General features: G+C 42.0%; 1 protein-coding gene across 3 annotated transcripts in view; it reads right to left on the reverse strand.

Moving 5' to 3' along the window:
- Positions 1 to 417: 417 nt before the first annotated feature.
- Positions 418 to 23,910, reverse strand: part of CERS6 (ceramide synthase 6) — a 187,363-nt gene continuing 163,870 nt past the window's right edge. For 2 of the 3 annotated variants that reach the window (XM_044303672.1, XM_044303671.1), the window contains exons 9-11: positions 9,195 to 9,351; positions 5,440 to 5,463; positions 418 to 1,975 (exon numbers count right to left, since the gene is read on the reverse strand). In XM_044303672.1, coding sequence (XP_044159607.1) covers positions 1,817 to 1,975; positions 5,440 to 5,463; positions 9,195 to 9,351 — 340 coding nt within the window. In that variant the 3' untranslated portion in view covers positions 418 to 1,816. The remainder of the gene's footprint in view (positions 1,976 to 5,439; positions 5,464 to 9,194; positions 9,352 to 23,910) is intronic. The other variant, XM_044303673.1, reaches the window with a different exon arrangement.

Raw genomic sequence — 23,910 nt, forward strand, 5'->3', positions numbered from 1 at the left:
TCCCTTCACTATAAGAAGGTGCTTTGTAGTTCTGATGTCGACTTCCGTCAATAGAGCTACAACCGATGCACTGATCGAGGGGAGTGCGGGGTCTCGAACAGCTAGTGATGGCCTATCCTAAGGAATTGAGGATAGGCCATCTCTTAGTAAAGGATAGATGACCCCGGTAAATTAAGGCACCTTGCTGCTTTATGTAAGTCACAGTGATCTCAAAGGCTCAGATGTACCCTTGCGATCATTGATGGTTGTAAGCAGTAACTCCTGGACTCCAGCTATAATGGCCAAGATCTGAGAAGCTTCTCTTACTGGCTGTTGAACCCATTAAATGCCGTGGTAAAGCTAAAGTGTTATATTAATCATATGTAAACAGTGTGTGTGTGGGGGGGGGGGGGGGGCGGACTAAAGACAGTAGTGGAATTGCAGATTTTTTGTATTCCCTACCAAAAACTATAGAAAAAAAAGCTAAGCAGTAAATTATACGCAACCCAATATGGTGGCGCTGAAAAATACAGGACTATACAACTACATCAATAGAAAAGAAATAGAAAAAAAAAATCTTGAACCTTAACGCCCAAAATGGGCCGAAATGCTGCAGAATCTGCAGGGGAAATCACACACTCCTCAGCATCAGAGGACATGAGGATCGGCCAAGACTCCACAGTCTTTTCCAACAGTTCATACAACACTTTGTATATGAGGCTCTCTATATGTCTTCCATTTTATGTACATGATTTGCACACACTGACAACTATAATTTACCACAATATGTCAAGTTTTAATCACACTGACACAGAAAATCAAACTGATGATTATGAAAAGTATATCAATCAAGAGTAATACGATTGCAGATCTTCATCACCATCGTACACAGTGACATTTAAAGAAAAAAAGATAAACGTTTTCCTTTGTATTTACTGAAATAAATGGATGACTTGAATAATGGACAGAGAGTAATGCTGCATTTTCCACGTAGTGACAAAATACTGGAGATATTTGAAGCCCTGTAGGAGTCACCATGATGTTTTAGTGATCTGGCGATAATACATTTCATAGACATCAATTGAAAAAGATGCAAAAAGTTAGATGTCTGCAGCATTTTTTCAGACTCACATCTGGTTCCTGGGACTTGCTGTTCTCTTGACATTGGCACTCATTGACAGAAGTCCCAGCACTGGGACAACCGCAAATACAGTAGCTTATTGCAGGAAAGATTTGAAGCAAAGAGAGTTGTTCAAAGTGAACAACTGCTTTAGTGGGGATGTCTGGTTTAGAAAATCCATATATACTATTAGGAAATTCTGAGTGCCACATTTGTTACTTCCATAAACTAGATATAGCTGAGGGCAGCTGCATCTCTCTGGAGGACCCAGGCTGGATGTCCATTAAAAAGATAGCATCATGTAATGCTTCTTTTCACCTGAGGTGGTGCTGTGGGGGGAAATGAACACTTACAGAAGACTTGCCTGTCCTGATTATAGCTGATTGCTGGAGGTCTTAGCATTATCTGTGATCAGACTTTTTTTTTGGGGGGGGGGGGAACCTTCTAATATAAACAGACATACCCTTCAAATATGAACAATATATAACATTCAGGCTGATGAAAATACTGACTCATGTTGAAACCCAAAGCATGCCCGCACATGTTGCTCATTATTACTTCTTCCTCAAGTCATGACAAATAATGGTAGTGCACAGTTTGAATATTCCTATATTGGTTTCTGATGCAGAGATACATGGAGAAACCTCATTCACAAGTTACTAGATGTGTCCTGTAGCAAACAGTTTATTGTTCAATTGAAGAAATGTTTCTTTTCCTCTAATGTTCATCTGAAGGTGCGGCACCAGTGAGGTAACCATTTGTTCCATTTGAGCTGTTGACCCCATTGGTACTGGTGTGATGTGATTTCTGTGTGCGTGGTACTGAATCTTCTTCATCCGAGCTGGATTCAATATCACTTCTGTCATCCTTTGACACCTACAAATATTGGAAAGAAAATGGTGAGAATAGTTCAAAAATAAAAAATAAAAATGGTGCCCAACCACCAGTTAAGTAATGCCTTCCCTTCTTCGCCCAAAGCAATTGCAAAAATCCCAGTGCTAGTAGCACCATTTCCTTTGTAGCTAGTAGTCAAGTTTGGTCCTGAATCTCCTGATATGTACTGTATGTAATGCATGAGTGATGTGGATAGTATTTTATTGGTCTAATGCCATCAAGTATTGTATATGCATTGTATCGTGTATTGCATTGTATATGTATCAATTGAGAACAGGTGAAAGATACAGAATAGCTTTATATATATTTGTGCAAGGAAGCTTGAATTCTTTAGATATTAGACAAGATGACAGACTACTAGATGGTCAATAAGCTGCCACTAAAGTCAGCAGGATGTTTCCATGTTCAAAATGAGGCATAAACTCAAGAGACAAGGAAAGTCTTGCCTCTTTACAAATTTGCGAATCCTCAGCTACCATATTCAGTTCTGTTCTGGGCAATGACTCATAGTGGATGCCCTAAAGCAATTACATTTATTCTGGGTCCAAATTGAATCTGCCTACCTGTATTGTGTGTCTAAAGATAAGCTTTCCTTGATCTCTCTGCCAGACGTCCTGTCACATCAATGCACAAGCTCAGAATACATATGGATTCCCTGGTTGGGATCTTATGATATCATCCCTCCTAATTAGCTGAGACAGACTTCAGGGAATTATGGCCAACTCCACCAATAATCCATCTTCTTCATCTTCCCTGCCCTGCTGCGCCGTCTTTTGATCTATAAAATGGCGGATGCCATTTTAAGCAATTCATCTGAATTGAATTGCAAAAGTTTCGGATTCACTAGAATTCAAAGTTTTGAAAAATTGGAGATAAATTCAATAAATTTTGAATCAATTCACTCATCTCTAATAAGGGCCATGGAGAACCTTAGTGATGAGGAAAGATTATAGAGATAAATGTGCTTAGCCTTTATTAGAAACATTTAAAAAAGGACATGGTGATTGTCTAGAAATATATTACTAATTCTTACAAAAAAATCACCACAAAACACTCCCACAAAAAAACAAAAACAAAACGTCTTTAGTGTAAGAATTGTGGAATAGTTTCCCTTTAGGATGTGACCATAAAGAAACAGAAGCAGTTTATGGAAAGTTTAGATAATTTCATTTAAAATACATATTTAAACATTGATCCAGTCTGATCATTACTATGGTTCAGGGAGAATTTCCTTTTTCTTTTTAAAGGGAACCTGTCATGTGGATATTTGATTATAATCTAACTAATTATATACAATCATTAACTACTAAAAAGTGCCTTAGATGTATTCACTTACTGGTGTGACAGATGGTTACCTCATAATATACACACAAAGATGCCGCATGCCGCATGCTAATGAGCTGATTTGAGTCCAGCGTGATGTCATTGAGTCCAGCGTATATTTAATTCAGAGCTATAGCCACTCCCCTGCCCACCTGCTGCTGATTCATATGGAAAATAACTGTCATTCAGCAGCAGATGGGCGGGGATAGTCAGGAGCTCATGAATATTCAGGACTCATCATTATCAGCTGGAGCTTTTCAATACAAGATATTGGCAGATTGACTGGGTCAATTAAAGAAAGTGACCCAGCATTTTGCTAAGAGAATCAGTCACTTATTTATGTTGCCCTTAGTTAGGACACCATAAAACTGGTGACAGGTTCCCTTTAAGGCAAGTTGGACCAAAGGACAAAGGTCTAGGAGGTGAAGAGGTAACAGTTGCTTTGGGTCTTTGTGCCTAGGCTCCTCTGCCACATTACAAGACTACATTATTATTAGTGTTGAGAGAATCGAAGTATCCGAAGTGGACTTTGATTCAAATTTCAGGAAAAAGTCATTTCGCCATGAAGCCGAAATTCCTCACGCTTCGTGGTAACGAATCAATTTTTGCTAAAATGGTGTCTGAAAGTAAAAAAAAATATATCACAGAGAGGCCGTTTACTCCATTCTTGATTGAAGAAAACCCACCAAAGGATTTGCGGTGAGCGTGATGACGTCACCACATGATCACGCTGGGTGGGCACTGTGACGCTAGCGTAATCACATGGTGAGGTCATCACGCTTGCCACAGGTACATTGGTGTTTTTTCTTCAATCAAGAAAGGAGTGGACTGTCTCTCCATGCTCAAGTGGATGAGGTGAGTATAATTTTTTAACCCCTGAAAAGCTGCATGTGAGTCACAGATGACACGATCAGCATTGAATTCCCCATCCTAGCGCCTGCTCCATACACTGTAAAGCGATTTGTGACAAAGTAATTCGTAACAAATCAAATTTCTTGTCAAAATTTGGCAAAGCTGCCGAATCGCATTTTTCAAAACTTCGCTCATCTCTAAATATTTTAACTGGCACAGGGTAAGTGGAACACCTTGTTAAAGAATTTGCATTGTGGCCGAGTAGCTTGAAGTTACAACCCTGGCTGAACCACAGCTTTTAAGATTCCTTCACATTCCTCTAGCCCAAAACACTTTCTTGGAATGGTTAAGAGTTACTGACTATCTTAAAATCTAACTTTCTCTTCCGTTTATTTATATTATAATGTAGAGACAACATTTTTATAATATACTTTATTAGGGAATATGTTAGGAAAAGGTGTTTCTTTATATTAGAAAACAGGATGTATAGAATCTTAGCAAAGATCTAACAGCATTGATAAAGAGAATCTGACTTCAGTCTTCAGCATTCTACTGAGTGCTGAAGACACCTGTGTGTAACATACAGAGGCTTCAAACCTACCTCTTATCAGTACCCAAGTCCCTGACTATGTGCATGTGCCTTATCATTATCCATCAGCCTGCCTTGTTTTGCCTGGCTTGTTATACACAGGCATCTTCAGTGCTCAGTAAAACGCTGAAGACTAGAGACAGACTCTTTAGCACCGCTCACTTAGAGCTTTGCTAAGAAGACTCTTTCAACTGAAATGACAGGGGTGCACCAACAATGAGGCCAGGTGAGGCGATCGACTCAGGCAGCACAAGGTAGGGGCAAAAGGGGGGGCCATGGGCTGAAGGGAAGGAGTTAGGTTAAGAAATTGGCATTGATGGGTGGTGGTGGTGGTGGTGAAGGGGGGGGGGGGGTGTTGCGCTGTATCAGTTTTTGCCTCAGGCAGCAGAAAGGCTAGGTGCACCCATGGTTACACTTTAAGTGGTCAGCAGAGTGGGGACAATAATTCAGTGTTTTTACACAGCAATAGGTGGGTCTTGGGTGGGAAACCCCTAATTTGTAAAAGGGCATTTAACCCCCTTAATATTCGTTAGTGATGCTGTATATCAGTGTTGTATTTCACTGGCTATCACACAAAATACACTGAGAATGGATACAAAACATAATTTCATTAAAGGTGCTTGTGGACCAGCATGGTCAGAGTGTCAGCTGCAGAGTCGAGTAAATTGTTAGCAGCACTTACATGCAAAGGATTCCATTTCCCAGTCTTCAATCGCAGCAAAGAAAAAAGAACATAATTGTGAAGTCAAGAGAATGTATATTTATGTGTGAAAATAGGTAATCTCAAGAGTAACAGCCGCACATGGCAATAATGCAGAATCATAACGAGATGCTTGAACACGGCGAATCACAAGTAAACAGCCGCACAAAATTAATGATCCATTCATTACATAAATGAAAGATAAGACAAAATTATTACTTTTTATTATATTTTCAGAAAACAAACACAATTATAACCTGATGTTTCATGGCACCGGTATATGGAGCATTTTCCTTATATTCTATATAAGGGATATGTTGTAAAAATCTCACCAGCACTAGGGGACGTTCTGTATACAACTCTGTAAATAGAACAGATTGGCTCCTCCTAGTGGTGGTAACACACAACTGAAGTATCTGCATGAGGAATAGAGGGATGTTATCGCGGTGCTCCATGCCCGTCGATACCCTGCTGTCTGGGGCAATCGCCGCATCCCTTATCCTCCTGCTGATGTTGCCGCCGGGGTGCCGAGGTTCTGGTTCTGCTGCTCACCCCTGGCTTTGTCCTTCTGCAGGCTGCAGTCTGCTCTTGCTACCAAGGTCCCTCCCCTTAACTTTCTTAGAATGCGTGTGATCTTGCTGATTCTTAAAGGGCCAGCGCATGGAACCTGATCTGTTCCAGCCTATGTCTGGCCCCCTTTGGGTATTTAAGGCTCCTTCTCCTTGGGGAGGGTGCCTGAGCTTTAGGTTATTCTAGCTTGCTATCTGTTCTGTTTGCTGTTCAGATTGTCTGAATGTGTACCAACCTCCATCTTCCTCTGCCCTGACCTTACCTTGTGTACAGTATTAACTCTTTGCTGTCCGCCCTGACTTCAGACTAGATGCCTCATTCCTGACACCACAAGCATTGTCTGATCCCTCGGTGCTTTGCACCAGTGTCTCTCCCAGTGGGTTAGCTGCCAACCACACTGAGACTACTCCATGACGTAGCGGTCTGGTGGCTCCAATGAAGGAAAGTCCAGATCCCTGTATAGGGGGTTAAAGAATGAATACCAGGGGACTGCCAGAATATCCCCTTAGATTTATCCCAAAGTTTAGGTCTACCTTAGGTCTAGCTCAAACAAGTTGGTTGGCCCAGTGGTTCCATACTCACTGCCTGTAACAAGCAACTGCTTTGTACTAAAGAAATGGAGCATTTTATCCTAAAAGTATGAACAATCTCCAAATCATTTATGCTACATGCACTTCCAAACGTATTTCAGCTTTGGTTAGCAGCACATATACAGTCCTGATCAAAAGTTTAAGACCACTTGAAAAATGGCAAAAAATCATATTTAGCATGGCTGGATCTTAACAAGGTTCCAAGTAGAGCTTCAACATGCAACAAGAAGAAATTGGAGTGAGACAAAACATTTTTTGAGCATTCAATTTAATTAAAACAACGAATAAACTGAAACAGGCTGTTTTTCAGCTGATCAAAAGTTTAGGACCACACCTCCAAAAAAAACGAAACACCCCCCCCCCCCCCCCAAAACAGAAATCCAACTTCCAAACATGAACTCAATAATGAGTAGCTCCGCCGTTATTGTTTATCACTTCCAAAATTCGTTTCGGCATGCTTGATGCAAGCGTTTCCATGAGGTGAGTGGGAACATTTCTCCAAATGGTGAAGACGGCCGCACGAAGGCCATCTACTGTCTGGAACTGTTATCCATTTTTGTACACTTCCCTTGCCATCCATCCCCAAAGGTTCTCAATTGGATTTAGATCTGGGAAACACGCAGGATGGGCCAAAAGAGTGATGTTATTCTCCTGGAAGAAGTCCCTTGTCCTGCGGGCATTGTGTACTGTAGCGTTGTCCTGTTGAAAAGTTGTTACCACACAGACGAGGGCCCTCAGTAATGAGGAATGCTCTCTGCAACAACTGGACATAGCCAGTGGGCGTTTGTTCCACTGAAGGAAAAAGCACACCAGACCATTATGGTGCCCCCTCCACTGTGGAAAACATCTCAGGTGGGATCTGCTTGTCATGCCAGTAACGTTGGAAACCATCAGGACCATCAAGGTTAAATTTTTTCTTATCAGAGAATAAAACTTTCTTCCACCTTTGAATGTCCCATGTTTGGTACTCTCTTGCAAAGTCCAAACGAGCAGTTCTGTGGCGTTCAAGGAGACGAGGTCTTTGAAGAATTTTTTTGTTTTTGAAGCCCTTCAGTTTCAGATGCCGTCTGATGGTTATGGGGCTGCAGTCAGCACCAGTAAGGGCCTTAATTTGGGTCGAGGATCGTCCAGTGTCTTGACGGACAGCCAATTGGATCCTCTGGCTCAGTGCTGATGAAATTTTTTGGGGTCTTCCACTTGACTTCTTTGTTCCATAACCCTCAGGATAATTTAAGAAATTCCAAATGACTGTCTTACTGCGTCCCACCTCAGCAGCGATGGCGCGCTGTGAGAGACCCTGCTTATGCAGTACAACAACCCGACCATGTTCAAAAAGGGAGAGTTTTTTTGCCTTTGCCATCACAACGTGTGACTACCTGACAGGAAATGACAATGAATCCACATCTTTGCACAGATTTGGCCTTTTAAAGGCATGTGGTCCTAAACTTTTGATCAGCTGAAAAACAGCCTGTTTCAGTTTAATCGTTGTTTTCATTAAATTGAAGGCTCAAAAAATGTTTTGTCTCACTCTCATTTTTTCTTGTTGCATGTTGAAGCTCTACTTGGAACCTTGTTAAGATCCAGCCATGCTAAATATGATTTTTTTGCCATTTTTTAAGTGGTCTTAAACTTTTGATCAGGACTGTATTATAGTAACCAGGGGTCATTACAATACAGTACCATAAACTACCATACACAGATGAGCCAACATGCCTGGGTGAATATTAATGGGGAAGCTATGCCATTTGATTACTAGCAAATATCCCTACCAATCAAGTACCGGAAACCCATTTTCTATACATAGTGTCAGCCAGATACTATAATAAATACAGTTCTGTATAGTGCCAACCATGCATTGCATTTATGTATTATCCTTATGGCCACATAAAAAAACTACTATTACTATATATGGTTAAAGTCACACATATGTAGTAATATTAGTTCTAGCCATAAACTATACTCATGGTAAGACCAGTCATTCACTGTCTTGAGTGCTCTTGCCAACCAAACCCTTCACTGCCAGCCAAAAATGCCACTTTCCAATTAGCCTTTGTCCAGGGGTTTACATAAAAGCGCATACCTAGAGGTGTAGCTACTATGGGGCCAATGGGGCCAATGAGTAAGAGGGGAGCAGCTCAGACTGGCCATATTGAATCCATTCCATTTTCCTATACTACATTGAGTGACAGCGGCAGGTCAAAAGATTTCATACAACTCAGTGTATTCCTTTGAACGGCAGCTGGAGCAGTACTTATTGACTAATCACAGCCAGTGCCTACTACTGCACTGGTTCCAATCCCTGCCACAAAGTGCCCTCAATGGATTGCTGTCCAGTCCCACTGGCATTGATTAAACTATTCCAATCCCTGCTGCTGAAACCATTGTTAACGAACTAACCCCCTTCCCTTGCCCATAATAATAAAATTATAATAATGCATTCTGCTTGCAACTGAATTTTAATTTTACTTCTCATCCAAAAATAAAATAAAAAAAAAGCCTCATACATAATTGCATGAAATTAAATAGCAGCAGGATACACTGGTCTAGAGAAACAGAAATGTGAAACTTAATTCTCACCTTGCCTTTCGAGATGGCTTTACAAGCAATCTTGACTATTAGGTAAGACCAGAATAGATGCAGAGATTGAAGCAGTAACAGCAGGAGATTAAAGACCCACCAGGAGGGATAAGGGCCGACAATTTCCCAGCTTTCAAACAGAGTAGTGTTTAGTATCCTGCAACACAAAGTCAGAAGTGTTAGCTGCACAGCAAATTATACCCGCGCCTTTATATAACCAAAGAGGCTGCTAAACGGTGGCTGAGTGCAAACAGTGGGCATTGAGGATGACAACCACTTTACTTTAATGAGTACATCCCTCTACCTAATTAAAGAGCAGCAGACCATGGAGCATGAATGATGCAAGCACTTCCGATTCTTAGCTGCAAATGTAAGCCTCCCCTTGGGGATACAAAGGGGTTAAAAGTGATAGTCTTCATTCAGAGCATAAAATCCGCATAAAGTGACTAGGACATCTCTTTTCCCACATACTAACATAGTAACATAGTTTATAAGGCTGAAAAAAAGACATTTGTCCATCCAGTTGGTCCTGTTATCCTGCAAGTTGATCCAGAGGAAGGCAAAAAAAAAGGGAGGTAGAAGCCAATTTTCCCTACTTTAGGGGAAAAAAAATCCTTCCCGACTCCAATCAGGCAATCAGAATAACTCCCTGGATCAACGACCCCTCTCTAGTAGCTATAGCCTGTAATATTATTACACTCCAGAAATATGGCCCCTACTCAAAGCCTCTTTGTACAATGCTATGAGATTTCATGAGTCTGCAGTTATGACAAGTATGACCACTAGATGGCAGTCACTCATACATTGAGAGGTTCATAAATACAATCTGCTTAGTCTTTTTGTAAACTTCTAAGTGTAACAATAAAAGTACGACCTTGCGACGCAGCCATTCAACAGTGGTGACACAGCAACCCCATGGTCGCTTACCACACAGCCCTACAAGCCCTTGTTGTTTAGTCGGTCTGCTTTGTTAGTGGCCATTGCGCACTTGCCGTACCACCTGGGCAGTACGGTGGCTCAGTGGTTAAGCACTGGTGCCTTGCAGCGCTGGGATCCTGGGTTTGAATCCGACAAAGAACAACATCTGCATGGAGTTTGCATGTTCTCCCCGTGTTTGTGTGGGTTTCCTCCGGGTACTCTGGTTTCCTCCCTCACTCCAAAGACATCCTGATAGGGAACTTCGATTGTAAGCTCCAATGCGGACAGTGTGATGCCAATGTCTGTAAAGTGTTGCGGAATATGTCAGCGCTATCTAAGTGAGGATAATAAATAAAATAAAAAATACCACTTGACCATTAACCATACAGAACAACAGTTGCATGCAACTGTGGCTCGTATGATTATGTGGTACTTGACCACAGTAACTGTAGCATGGTCATACCATTACAGATCTGAACTGATAGCATCCTAGATCACAATAATTCTTCCGAAATTATCGTGCGTGGATTAATAAATGGATAATCATTCACAATACATTGCACGTTTTTCTAGTCTAGACCAAGGATTTACAGAGCTGTCATGTGAAGCCTGTGCCACCTACTGTTAGAAAATTAGTATAACAGCTGCACCCATTGAATGGACTCAAGTTATCACACACTGGGTAGAAAAAAGTAATAGGGAAAAGTGCAGTGTTCCATGTAGCTGCCAGTCAGGTTACTGGTTTCATTTTAAAAGGGTAAATGAGAGCTGGAATTGGGTTGGGAGTTGGTTGCTATGGGACACAATTCCACTTTTTGTAACTCTTAAATAACAGAATTCTACAGTTTCTCTAACTTTTTAAAATCTCAAGTGTCAAAGGTGGGACACTGTTTCCTTATCCATGTATATAGCGGGGGAGATTTACAGAAAAATGCATCATGATTGCACAATGCACCACGATTTTGTTGCAAATTGAACCAAAAAGTACAATATTTGGGATATCTCAAAGTTATTGAGTCTGAGAGAGTTTTTACAGCTAACCCCCAAAGGCATCAGAAAAAAGGTATGGACATAAAATGCACCAATTTATTAACATGCATTTATGGATGAAAATATTGAAAAGATATACATATGCCAGCCATCATTTGGTGTAAGAAATTAAAATGTGTCTAGCAAGTCATGCCATGTGCACTATTTTGATACATTTTCTACACAATCAGGCTCTGTGAGGAATATGGATTATTATTTACTGGCAGCCCTGATTTTTATTTGATTCACCCTTTGCATGTACACAGTCAGTGTACATGCAAAATATGTTCTCACCCCCCAGCCATCTGCTGTCAGATAGCAAGGGAGAAAACCCCCCAGGGGTCCAGGCTCCAAGGAGGCCCCAGGTGGATAAAGTCACACCTCTTCCAGCTGAGAGGCACCAGGAAGATGTAGCAGGAAAACGCCCGGCAGGAGGTCTCAGCCCTGGACCAGATCTATCACTTTCCCACAAACATGTTGTCACCGACATTTCATTAGGAATTATGAATCGTCCGTCCATCCCAGGCATAATTTTGTTATCTTTTTGTGATCCTGGGGCAAAGCCAAACATCCACATGGTACTGGCTTGATGCTAGGATGCCAGGGAAGGGAGATATACATATCTCCCCACAGAAACCAAATAACGGTACCATGTTTGGACTCTACTTGTAGCCGGAACCTAGGTGGATCGGTTGGTCCCTGAACCATCTCCCTGTGACCTGCTGGCCTGGAGCTCTGAACCCTAAAGGGTTTTGTAGGTCAGTTGCTGCCAGCCCAGCAGAGAGGAGGGTGGACCCCTCCCAAAGGCTGGGAGGGGAGGGACTGCTACAGGTTAAAAGGCTTGTGCCAGTGAGCGGGCGTGTCTTTTTCTGAAAGGGGGTCACATCGTGCAAATGTGTTTGCAGAGACCTGGAAACCGCTGACATCACTGCAGCCAAGGACTATTGCACCATCATAACACCAAGGAACATTCATCTACCCGGTAACTGACTTTTGCTCTGCTTAACCCTGTTGTACCTATATCACCTGTATCTGTATCCTCAGACCACTATATATATTCTCTGTGTATATTGTGTTATATCTAGCGTGCCCTTAAGGCGATTAAATATATAATTTAATCTTGTGCTGTTTTGTATCTCGATCACAAATCCCCACGTCCGTGTTTCGGCCTAGTTATAAGCTACCGCGGGTTGGTTTCTCACCCTATATAATCCCGTTAGGAGACCGGGCTTATATCAAACGAGAAGCTGGTGGCAGCTACTCGGGCTGAGACAGCGCTGTTTTCACGGCTGCAGTGAAAAGGCTCTCTCAGCTTGTTGCCTCTCTGTGCCCGCGTGGACAGGAGGTGTATATGTAAACTGTACCAAGCTGACATTAACTGCTCCTCTGGAGGGCGTAACGTCACGCTTTGGTAACCAGTGACCATACTGCGTCTCGTGAGCTCGACGTAGGTGACGTCAAGCGGGCACGAGGTGTGGTATTTATTACAGGCTCATTTTTTTATTTTCGGGTTCAGAGTTAGTGAGTATCCAACTGTCCAAAGTGTCCTTCCTGCAAGTATCATATCTAGACACAATATCACTCAGATTATTTAAGTCTTTCATTGAGTATTAAATGCCATTAATATACGGGGTGAAGGTCATTTTTGATGCACCATAACTCATTGCCTTCAATGGTCACATTTTTATTTTCAGCCTGTTTCTTAGAAGCACAACAGATTTCGATGGCTTTATCAAAGTAAAACTCTGTTGGGCAAACTTCCTACTGTAATCCTAACATTTGAATCCTCATTTTAAGTACAGCCCCACAATAATTGGTGAGGAATAGTACATTTGCATATGCCAGCCCATGCTTAAGTCTATTTTGCAAGACGATTCTGATGGGACAGTTGGGAGGTATGTCGGCAGAGATTTATAACTGAAAGGGGTTTGGGTACAGTATTGGAAATAGCCCCAATCATTGGGCTCCAGCTGTTTGGAAAGCTATCATTGTTCTGTTCTGGTGTATGATATGTCAAGAAAAGTGACGCATTCCTTAAATTAAGTAAAGCAGTCTTGACAAGTCTTGAGTTGAAATACGATTCTCTTTATTCTGACATTGTACGGTAATTACTTTCTCTTGTAACTGCTGTGTCTTAGACTATTCGACATTTCTCTTGCCAGAGGGCTCCCTATGGCAACTCATGATTAAAGCCTTACCGTCTTGCAGTAACCATATGACCACTGTTTGATCCTCGCTAAATTACTTATAGACTCTTGACAATATCTAGCGGAAACTTTAGTAAGTGATAAAAAGATATATTGATTACGAGAATTAATAACAGCTAACAAAGCAGAACTAAATAGACTACACATGGAGTGTTTGAGAAATAACACTGAACACTGATAATAGCAGTCCTCACCTATCCACAATCATCGTCCATTGTTTAACGAATAAAGGGACACTAATGATAAAGTCTATTTTTAATAGCAGAATAAAAAAACGATTTCTTGTCTTTTTAGCAGGAATTCAGGCTTGGGGCCATCCTGTCCCGAAGACGGTGCATCGTGTCACCATCAGAATGGTCTTTAAATTTCCAATGACCATTGTGGAAAGGATAAGCCAAACCAATAGCCTGCAGATTGACAGTGCTGCCTAAGCTATAAATATGGAGAGCTGTGTAAAACTTGTCTAAATATCCAGTTTTCAGCTATGATACCTATGCTATATATAGGGCACATTATAGAACCTTTAGTTCGAAAAGAATAGATGGACACTCTTATTTAAAGTGCAGCTCCAATTCTGAATATAATTTTGTCTTAAAATGAATCTGTCACCTTGATTTACCCCTGTTAATATTACAGGCTATAGCTACTAGAGAGAGATCGTTGATCCAGGGATTTATTCTGATTGCCTGATTGGAGTCGGGAAGGAATTTTTATTCCCCTAAAGTGAGGAAAATTGGCTTCTACCTCACAGGGGTTTTTTGCCTTCCTCTGGATCAACTTGCAGGATGACAGGTCGAACTGGATGGACAAATGTCTTTTTTCGGCCTTATGTACTATGTTACTATGTTACTGACAGAGTGTCCCGATCCCTCAGAGCTGAGCTAAATTACATAGTCCGCACTGTTGAGCTTGCACACAGAATGGAGAGGACCTCCTGATCTTGAACAGTCCAGACTATGTAATCCAGCGCAGCTTTGAGGATGTACAGTGTAGAATGGGATGCAGTATGAGAATAGAAAATAGTGATCGGGACACCTTGTGTGAAGTATTACTCATGTAGTACTGCAGTTTATAGGGGTACATTAAATGTGCCAATTTATTCAAAGGGGTTGTCTCACTTCAGCAAATGGCATCATGTAGAGAAACTTAATACAAGGAACTTACTAATGTATTGTTATTGTCCATATTGCCTCCTTTGCTGGCTTGATTAATTTGTACAACACATTATACACTTTTTACAATGGCTACGACCACCCTGCAATCCAGCAGCGGTGGTCGTGCTTGGACACTATAGGAAAAAGCGCCAGTCTCTTTGGTGGCAGGGACCACAGAAGCATGCATAGGCACACATGCGCACATTTTTTATCTGCACTGCAGCGGTGGCTGTAACTCCTGGAAATGAGCAGTGTACACTGGAATGGAAAAATGAATCAAGCCAGCAACGGAGGCAATCTGGACAATCACAATACATTAGTAAGTGCCTTGTATTAACTTTGTCTATACAATAAATGCTATTTGATAAAGTGAGACAACCCCTTTAATTTCATAATACATATTTATAGGATTTTTAGCTCCATTTTCGCATGCTAAGCCCAAAATCCACTACTCCCATTCTCAGAGACATAGTGCAATGGGAGCCTCCCCCCAGGGCCCTTTAAGAGTAAATAAGTTCTTTTTTTCGTGACGCCAGTTGCAGTGAAGCAACAAGAGCACAGGGCCCCTTTTAGTGATACTGTGGATGGTACCGAGGTGTAGGAATGCCAGAGTGCTGTAGGGTGGCCTAAATGTCCCTTAATGTTGGTGCACATGTCACGGTGCTCCTACCTGGATACACTGGACCCCAGGCTTTGGCTCGGAAGCAATGAAAAGGGGGGTTGTTGATGAAGGGGATGAAGAAGCAAATTAGAGTCTAGACTTTGTGATGAAGTTGAAAACGGCTTTACTGGCTCTGCTGTGCTGACAGGATTAAATAGAATCTCTGCTTCTGCAGGATGTTGCAACTTCTCTCTTATAGCCTGACTATACTTCTTGGCTTCAGAGGATTCAAGCTGTGGCATCCACATCCAGAAGGGAATTGCTTCTTTCCCCTAGCAGGGGGTAAGCTGAACTGACTCTGACTGGTCCCCACCCTTCCTGCAGGAAATGGGACTCGCCCACTCCTCCGCAGAGGGGGGGTTAGAATGGAATGGAAAGCTCCATTCTACCTAACTGTAGCTCTGCCGTGTTTGCTGCCACCTGCTGTTGAACCAGGCACATTACATTTTAACAGAACAAAATAGGAAATGCACAGTGTTTAGGCCTGAAATAATTACACAAGATGACACAAGGTTAAACATAGGAGATAGTAGCGGGGTGCAGAAGTGGTAATGGCACTCTGGGTCATTACAATAGCGTGACATGATAAAATCCTGGCTTCCTACATTCCTTACCCTACCTTATACCGAGCTCAGTAATAAGTCTGCACTGAGCTCCCCCTGGTGGTGCCGGCTGCACATAAAGTGTTATCATTTAAAATGTAACTGACATTCTTTTTTTTATTTATTTTGTAATGTATAGGGGGAGCAATACTGACCATTTTTGTAATATACTTTAATTACTGAAATCATAGATTTCTATTAGAAATATACTGTAATTGGCCCATTTTGAGCCTTACCAACGCTCCTCTGTCTTCTGTTTACATAACACAGTCAGTGTTGAGCAAGACAGAAGACAGAGGAACATTGCTAAGGCTCAAAATGGGCAAATTACAGTATATTTCTAATAGAAATCTATGATTTCAGTAATTAAAGTATATTACAAAAATAGTCCAGTATCACTGTCCTTACACATTACAAAAATAAAAAAGAATGACAGTTTCACTTTAAAGTGGGGGCCAATTAACATTATATAGAGGATTTAGAGCTCTGCATCAGAAAAAAAGAAATCCAAACTCTAGTAATGTAGTACACAAAATTAATAAGCACTGATGTTTTAATCCTCAAATCAAAATGATACCGAAAGTTGGAGTTAGGCTACTTTCACACTAGTGTTATCGTTTTCCGGTATTGAGATCCGTCATAGGGGCTCAATACCGGAAAAAAACGCTTCAGTTTTGTCCCTATTCATTGTCAATGGGGACAAAACTGAACAGAACAGAACGGAATGCTCCAAAATTAATTCCGTTCCGTTTAGTTGCGTTCCCAGACCGGAGAGCAAACCGCAACATGTTGTATTTTGCTTTCTGTCCTGGGATGCGGAGCAAGACGGATCCGGCATGACCCCCAATGCCAGTCAACGGGGACGGATCTGTTTTCTCTGCCACAATAGAAAACGGCTCTGTCCCCCATTGACTTTCAATGGAGTTAATGACGGATCCGTCTTGGCAGTGTTAAAGATAATACAACCGGATCTGTTCATAACGGATGCAGACGGTTGTATTATCAGTAACGGAAGCGTTTTCGCTGGACCCTGCCGGATGCAGCAAAAACGCTAGTGTGAAAGTAGCCTTACACTGTACTCTCTGAACCTTACCTACCATAAGAAAAAATAATAATCACATCCCTATTTCCTGTTTTTGTCATCTCACAGGGTTATAATGGCCATACCGTAGCATTCTCTACTATACAGTGATACTGATCGGAATTGTGCGGCAAGGTGCTGTTGGATAATTATTCTCATTCTTATTGCCCTTAAAGAGGACATTTCAGCACAGTAATTGCTAGATGTTATTTATATAGCACATTAAGTCCTATCGAATAAGGAAAAAAAAAGAAATCTCCCAGGAGTGTTCCATGTCTTGAAAGCAGAGAGCTTTAGGGAAGTGGCTGTCCAGGATTGAGCATTCCACTTCCACCCGGGGCTGTACACGTTACTTAGCCCTGCGTATATCATATATATATCTGCTCAATCCTGCAGCCCTACGCAGAGCACACAGCTGCCTGCCTAGAAGGGTGCAATATGCTCTATCAACAAAGCGAAAGAAATCTAGCAATTGCCCTGATTACAGGTCCACTTTAAATGTGCAGTCCAGATATTATATATCTATGGAAACAGAATAGCTACTTAGCAGGTAGACAGCCTCCGTGGCTTGACTAGCAATAGAGGTTAATGCAGCGAATGATGCTCCAGCGCACGTGTGTGGGTCAGTGTTCTGCAATGCAGCTTTCTTCCACATACCGCATGAAAAGAAAATGACACTTCAATTAAGCAAGTCAATGGTGTACGGGCAAAACATTTTCAGAAACCTACCCTCGATTTTTGCAAAATGTTTTAATGCTGTAGGCAGAAGACACAATGAGAAGGGAATTTCAATGTCCTCTCTGCCAGAAGAGGATTGCTCTCCAGAGTTTAAGGGGGACATTTATGAAATTCAGTTTTGTGGTCTAAAAAAAAGTCATGGCAACTGCGACATTTTCTGAGACCTTTGGTTACATTTGTGACATTTCGCATTCCTCGCCACTTTTCACAGTGGTCAATGTCTAAGAGCTAAAGTGAGATTAGACCTACATTATGGCTCATTTACGATGTTCGACTTTTGCAAAAGTCGGATAAAGGCGCAACCCACGCCAGGCAACCAACTGGCCACATTACACTCACACCAGATATATAATTAAGATGTACCTGTTCCTAAAGTTGGTGCAGGCACGCAAAGCAAAGCCAGATTTAAAACTGACACAAAAACACCCTAAAATGATAAAATGACCCCATAAGTGTCTGCAGACGCAGGAAAAAGCAGCTCTCACCTGTTCCACCTGTTGTGAGCTCGGATTACAGCCTGGACACGGCTGTGTGAGAACTGAAGAAATAGGTACAAAATCCAGCTATTGACAAACAAGTGGTTCTTTATTTACGGTGCGGTAAAAACTTCCAACAGACAAACGGACAAACGCAAAGGTACGTCTACCCGTTTCGGACCCTTGTATTCCAGTCCTTATTCATGACATCAAGGGTCCGAAATGCGAAGACGTACCTTTCCATTTGTCTGTTGGAAGGTTTTACCGCACCGCAAATAAAGAACCACTTGTTTGTCAAGAGCTGGATTTCGTACCTATTTCTTCAGTATTGCTAAATACACCAAATGTAATACTGTAGCTATTTACAAATACACAGTCAATGTCAATGCTTAAAGGGATTGTACACTTTGGACATTCCTAGAAGGGTTCACCTGATAAGATCAGGGACCTCATGAGTTCTTCTGTAAACTGGAGAAGAACCTGATAGCGAGAATCCTTAAAGAGGTCGTCTCAGCTGATCGCATCTGTAACGCCGGGCAAACAGCTGACTGGTTGAGGGCAACCGTAGTATTACATGTCAGCTATAAAGATAAATAGCCATTCTGTCAATACAAGGGCATCTTAAGTATTACATTTACAGGTTAAAAACTTCTCATCAATCCATTTTTCTGGGTCATCAGTAATCAGAGGATCCAAGAAAATGAACTTGAAGGTAACAGTAGCAGTTTCTAGCTGCCACTGTCCCGCTCTAGTAAGCAAGTGGACCAGACTCACCTTAAGTTGGCATTGTCAGGACAGGCCCATCCTGTCTCTCTTTGCATGCTCCAGCCTGCTGTAGGCAAGATACCTCCTTCAGTGCCCATAGGGTGCACGAGAGCTCTCCCTCTGGCTCTTATAGAGCTAGTGCCCTAATCTTCACTAGCCAATTGCTGGTAACCTGAAGCACCTTTCCCCAGAGGTCTCTTAGTGTGCCAAGTCCCTGTAAAGGTGTTCTGTTCGTCTGCCTGTGTACTGACCTGTGCCTGATTCATGACTGTGACCCTTTACTGCCTGACCTGTGCCTGATTACTGTACTGACCCTTTTCTGCCTTCCCTGACCTTCGACCTGTTTCATGGATTTGCACGTATTCTGTCTGCCCTGACCTCTGCCTATTACAGTCTATGAGTTTTTGCCTGTCTCCTTCTCTGCACCGTACATGCATCTCTAATCCCCGTGAGACAGCTGTCAAACACACCAGGGCTACTCCAAGAGGTAGCAGTCTGGTAGTCCCTTGCAGCAAAGTCCAGATCTCTATAAAGGGTGTCAAAGGGTGAATACCAGGGGACCGCCAGGACAACACCCTTAGGTTTAGACCAAAGTCAAACCAGTTGGTTGGTGCAGTAATTCCTGTCGTGACATATTATTGCATATTAGTAGTGAAGTATTTGACTCACTAATGAAAATCTTCACTGGATGTTTAAGCTGATGAATCCAAAGCAATGAACCCACAAATAGCTCGCTGACATGGCAAATAGGATTAAAAATGTTTGTTATATGGAATGGAAATGTACCATTCGCTGTCAGCAAAAGTAGAAACACTGTACACGCTCCATATGAGCGCACATTGCCATATCTGAGTTTCGATTTTCAAAATATGAATCCTTGAAAATTGATAGCTTATGTGTGCATTCCATGTTTTCCTCACTCTTATCAATAGCAAGAGCTATGCTCATCCGCACAGACAGATGAGAATAGTACCTGCAGTGAGATCCTCGGATCGTCACATGGATCTGTGAAAAAAACAGGTGACTTTTATGACTTGTATGGTCAGCATGCTATCCTTTTTTTTTTTTAAAGGATGGCACACTAAAAAAAAAAATAAGGTCGTGAGCATGGCACGTAAGCCTGGCTCTGGCTGCCCATATAGCAGTATCCCTGTACTTTCAGCTCTTGCCAGCCTAGTTGTGGACTAGTTATTGGGGCACCAGTCACTGGCGGAGAGTACACCACTGGGCACCAGGTATTCCACTAAGAATTGTGCCCATTCACAGCAGTCACTAGCAGGAGGTTGCAAACTGAATATTAAGGGATTTGAAAGCAAAGAAAGGAATAAAGATTGCATCCTCAAAATTAGTGCTACTTACCTAAAGGTAGCCACTAACATATGAAAAATCATGGTTTCCAAAGATTTCAAAAGTAATGAACTAATGAACTTCCACAGGTTCACTCATCCCTAATTACAGTACTACTCATTTCCCAGTGAACAAAACAGCATTTCAGATTATCTTCTCTGAAAAAGTCCGGGTTCGGGTCCTGGTACCTGCTGCAGCAGTCTCATCCAGTTCAGCCTGTTATCCTGCAAGTTGATCCAGAGGAAGGGAAAAAAACTGTGAGGTAGAAGCCAATTTTCCCCACTTTAGGGGAATAAAAAATTCCTTCTCGACTCCAATCAGGCAATCAGAATAACTCCCTGGATCAACGACCCCTCTCTAGTAGCTATATCCTGTAATATTATTACACTCCAGAAATACATCCAGGCTCCTCTTGAACTCTTTTAGTGAACTCCCCATCATCACCTCCTCAGGCAGAGCGCTCCATAGTCTCACTGATCTTACCGTAAAGAATCCTCTTCTATGTTTGTGTACAAACCTTCTTTCCTCCAGACGCAGAGGATGTCCCCTCGTCACAGTCACAGTCCTGGGGGTAAATAGATGATGGGAGAGATCTCTGTACTGACCCCTGATATATTTATACATAGTAATTAGATCTCCCCTCAGTCGTCTTTTTTCTAAAGTGAATAACCCTAATTTTGATAATCTTTCAGGGTCCTGTAGTTGCCCCATTCCAGTTATTATCTTCATTCAGCAGGACCTGCCAAAGGACCTGCGATGTGCTCGATGACGTCACCAGGCTCACCATATAATAAAGTGAAGTTCGTGTCACAATTGACTTCAATGGGGTTCGGGGTCAAGTTTGGGTCCCAAACCTGAACTTTGACCTAAAGCTTAGCCAAACCCGGTGAACCCGAACTTCCAGAGGTTCACTCATCCCTATCCACTAGGTGAGAAGTGCCAGTGTGTATGTGCAAGTTGACACCATTATACTGGATCCACTACAGGAGACAGGAGGTAAAAAAAGGTAGCCGCACACCCACCTCATGCTGAGCTACTAGGAAGATAAAGTATTACATATTATTAGAATAGCAATTATAAGTACAATAATTTCCTTTACTAACCTAATATAGTAATGCTAGCACAATATAAAGGTTTCGGATCCTATTCAATTTACATATGTAAATGGTAGATTTGTTTAATTGCCTTGTGGTCTGAAAAATGGCTTTAAGATAAGATGCACACCCTCTTAATACTTGAAGCAGTTCTGGGTTTATGTCAAGTAATCTACCAGTCAAGGCCAATCTACCAGTAACGCAATTTGCAATAAAAGTAAAATGAGTAATGGAGCGGATTTTACTGTGTAATGAAGAGGGTAAAGTAAGAAGATAATCAGCTTGTTCAGACAATAAACTCAGTTCTGGAAGGTTGGAAGACTGCCGATTCCATTCACATACTCAGTTGGGTGGAACATAAAAACAAAATTACAAAAGGAAACAAAGCCCTCTAACAAAGGTTGTGTTTAGAGATGACCCATGGCAGACTTTCCGTGATAAGAAAAGCATTTTTCGAGATTTTTATACTGATTGGAGGGAGTACCCCGCTGATCAGCTGTTTGAGAAAGTGCCATTGCTCCTGTTAGCGCGGCTGCCTTCGCAAGCTTACCAAGCACAGCTCTGTATATAGTATTGCTTGGTATCTCACTCAGCCCCATTCCCTTAAATAGGGCTGAGCTCTGCTCCTAGGCCACGTGACAGATAAGCGTGTCATCACTGGACTAGGTAAAGTTGAGAGAAGGCAGCGGTGCTCACAGGAGCGCGGGTGCCCTCTCAGACAGCTGATTGGCAGGGGTCCTGGGTGTCAGACCGCCACCGATCAGATACTGATGACCTATCCTATAAAAATCTTGGCAAACTTATTTAAAGTTTTACATAGCCTTGAAAAATGTGCCTTTCACTTTGCAAGTTCCAAAAATTTAAAGGGCATCTGTCAGCAGACTTGTCCCAAGAAACTGGCTGTGCTGATACATGTGCGGTTGGCAGCTGAAGACATCTGTGTTGGTCCCATGTTCATATGTGCCCTCATTGCTGTGAAAAATTATGTTTTATTATATGCAAATTAGCCTCTAGGGGCACTGGGGGTGTTGCCGTTACACCTAGAGGCTCTGCTCTCTCTGCAACTGCCGCACCCCCTGCACTTTGATTGACAGGGAGAGGCATGATGGCATTTCCACTACCTGACCCTATCAATCAGTGCAGAGGGTGCGGCAGTTGTAGAGAGCAGAGCCTCCATAGGTGTAATAGCAATGCCCCCGTTGCTCCTAGAGGCTCATTTGCATATTTCAAAGCATAGTTTTTCTCAACAATGCAGGGACAAACATGGGACCAACACAGATGCCTTCAGCTGCCAAGTGCACATGTAACAGGTCAGCCAGTGTCCTCGGTACAAATCTGCTGACAGATGCCCTTTAAGAGCTGGACTATAGGAAAATTATTTCATTATAGGTGTAGATTACGGTCTGTATACACTGCATTATATGTTGGAGGTATTTCCGACATGTAAGAGTCCTCCTGACCTCTGATGGTAACCTTCAACGTATGCCATGATAGAGGCATACAATGACATATGTTGCCCAAAGCTCCCAGTATAAAAAAGGAATATACTGGGTTACTACACTATAGTTGACTACACTATTTTATACAGTTTAAAAAAAAGGTATGCCGACATATACTTCCCAGGTGTATGCCAAAATATCACCCATTTGGCATACTTTATGGTCAATGGGGACTTAGGGTACGACCCCATGGTCAGGTTTCTGCAAGCAATTTTGGAAGACAATATCAGGAGTAGACTTACTTTGATAACTTTGTTCCTTTTTTGGGCTTCCACAACTGCATGAACAAACCTGATTGTGTGGTCGTACTGTCATGGAGACATTGCGTGCGTGTACTGGAAGCTTTATTGGCCATATACTGAACACATAATAGATTACACTGGTAGAACCACAGCGATGACGTACTAGGATATGACAACCCCTTTAAGCAGACACTAAAAAACGAACTATTTGGCACATTAGACTATACATTAGCTAACCAAGGCATGCCACGCTAGAAATGATAAACCCGTGCCCCACAGACTACATGTACCATATGAATCTAGATGAGAATCACTGCTTACAGCAAAGTTCTCAGAAGATTAATGCCACCCTTCTCCTCCTTTAGATAATTGCAATAATGCACCTAAAGTACAAGGCCGAGTGTGACTCAGAACTGCTAATGACATTTTGAAATGTCAACTCCTTTATTTAAAGAGACTGTGAAAGTCTAAAGTATTTTGTATTTCTCTCGTGTTAAACAGTAGAGTCAGAACCGATCGGAGTGCAATTGTTCGAGAGACAGTGTTAGAGGATGGTCTCCTGACACTTCATCTGCACTGACTGACAGCGAGGACAAAACCAATTCATAGCATCAACCATGAGCCCCATGTACTGTACGACCGGGGACAGGGAGCTCTAAGAGAAAGGACGGACTGGAGGGAGCGCTTCAACAGTACAACAAAACGCAATTCCACCAATATGTAATTAATACACTAATCCAACCAGCACTTATGTACGGTATTTAGGAATGATCACCCTAAAACTCCTGAAACACCCTTCTTTTGGTCCCTAGATTTGGGACTTTGATGCTTTACATCAGGATGCTAATATCAATTCTCATGGCTAAGCAGATCTTCTGTCTCATTTAGGGAAACCCTTTTGTT

This window comes from Bufo gargarizans, chromosome 8 (assembly GCF_014858855.1).
Source record: "Bufo gargarizans isolate SCDJY-AF-19 chromosome 8, ASM1485885v1, whole genome shotgun sequence".
Classification (NCBI taxonomy): domain Eukaryota; kingdom Metazoa; phylum Chordata; class Amphibia; order Anura; family Bufonidae; genus Bufo; species Bufo gargarizans.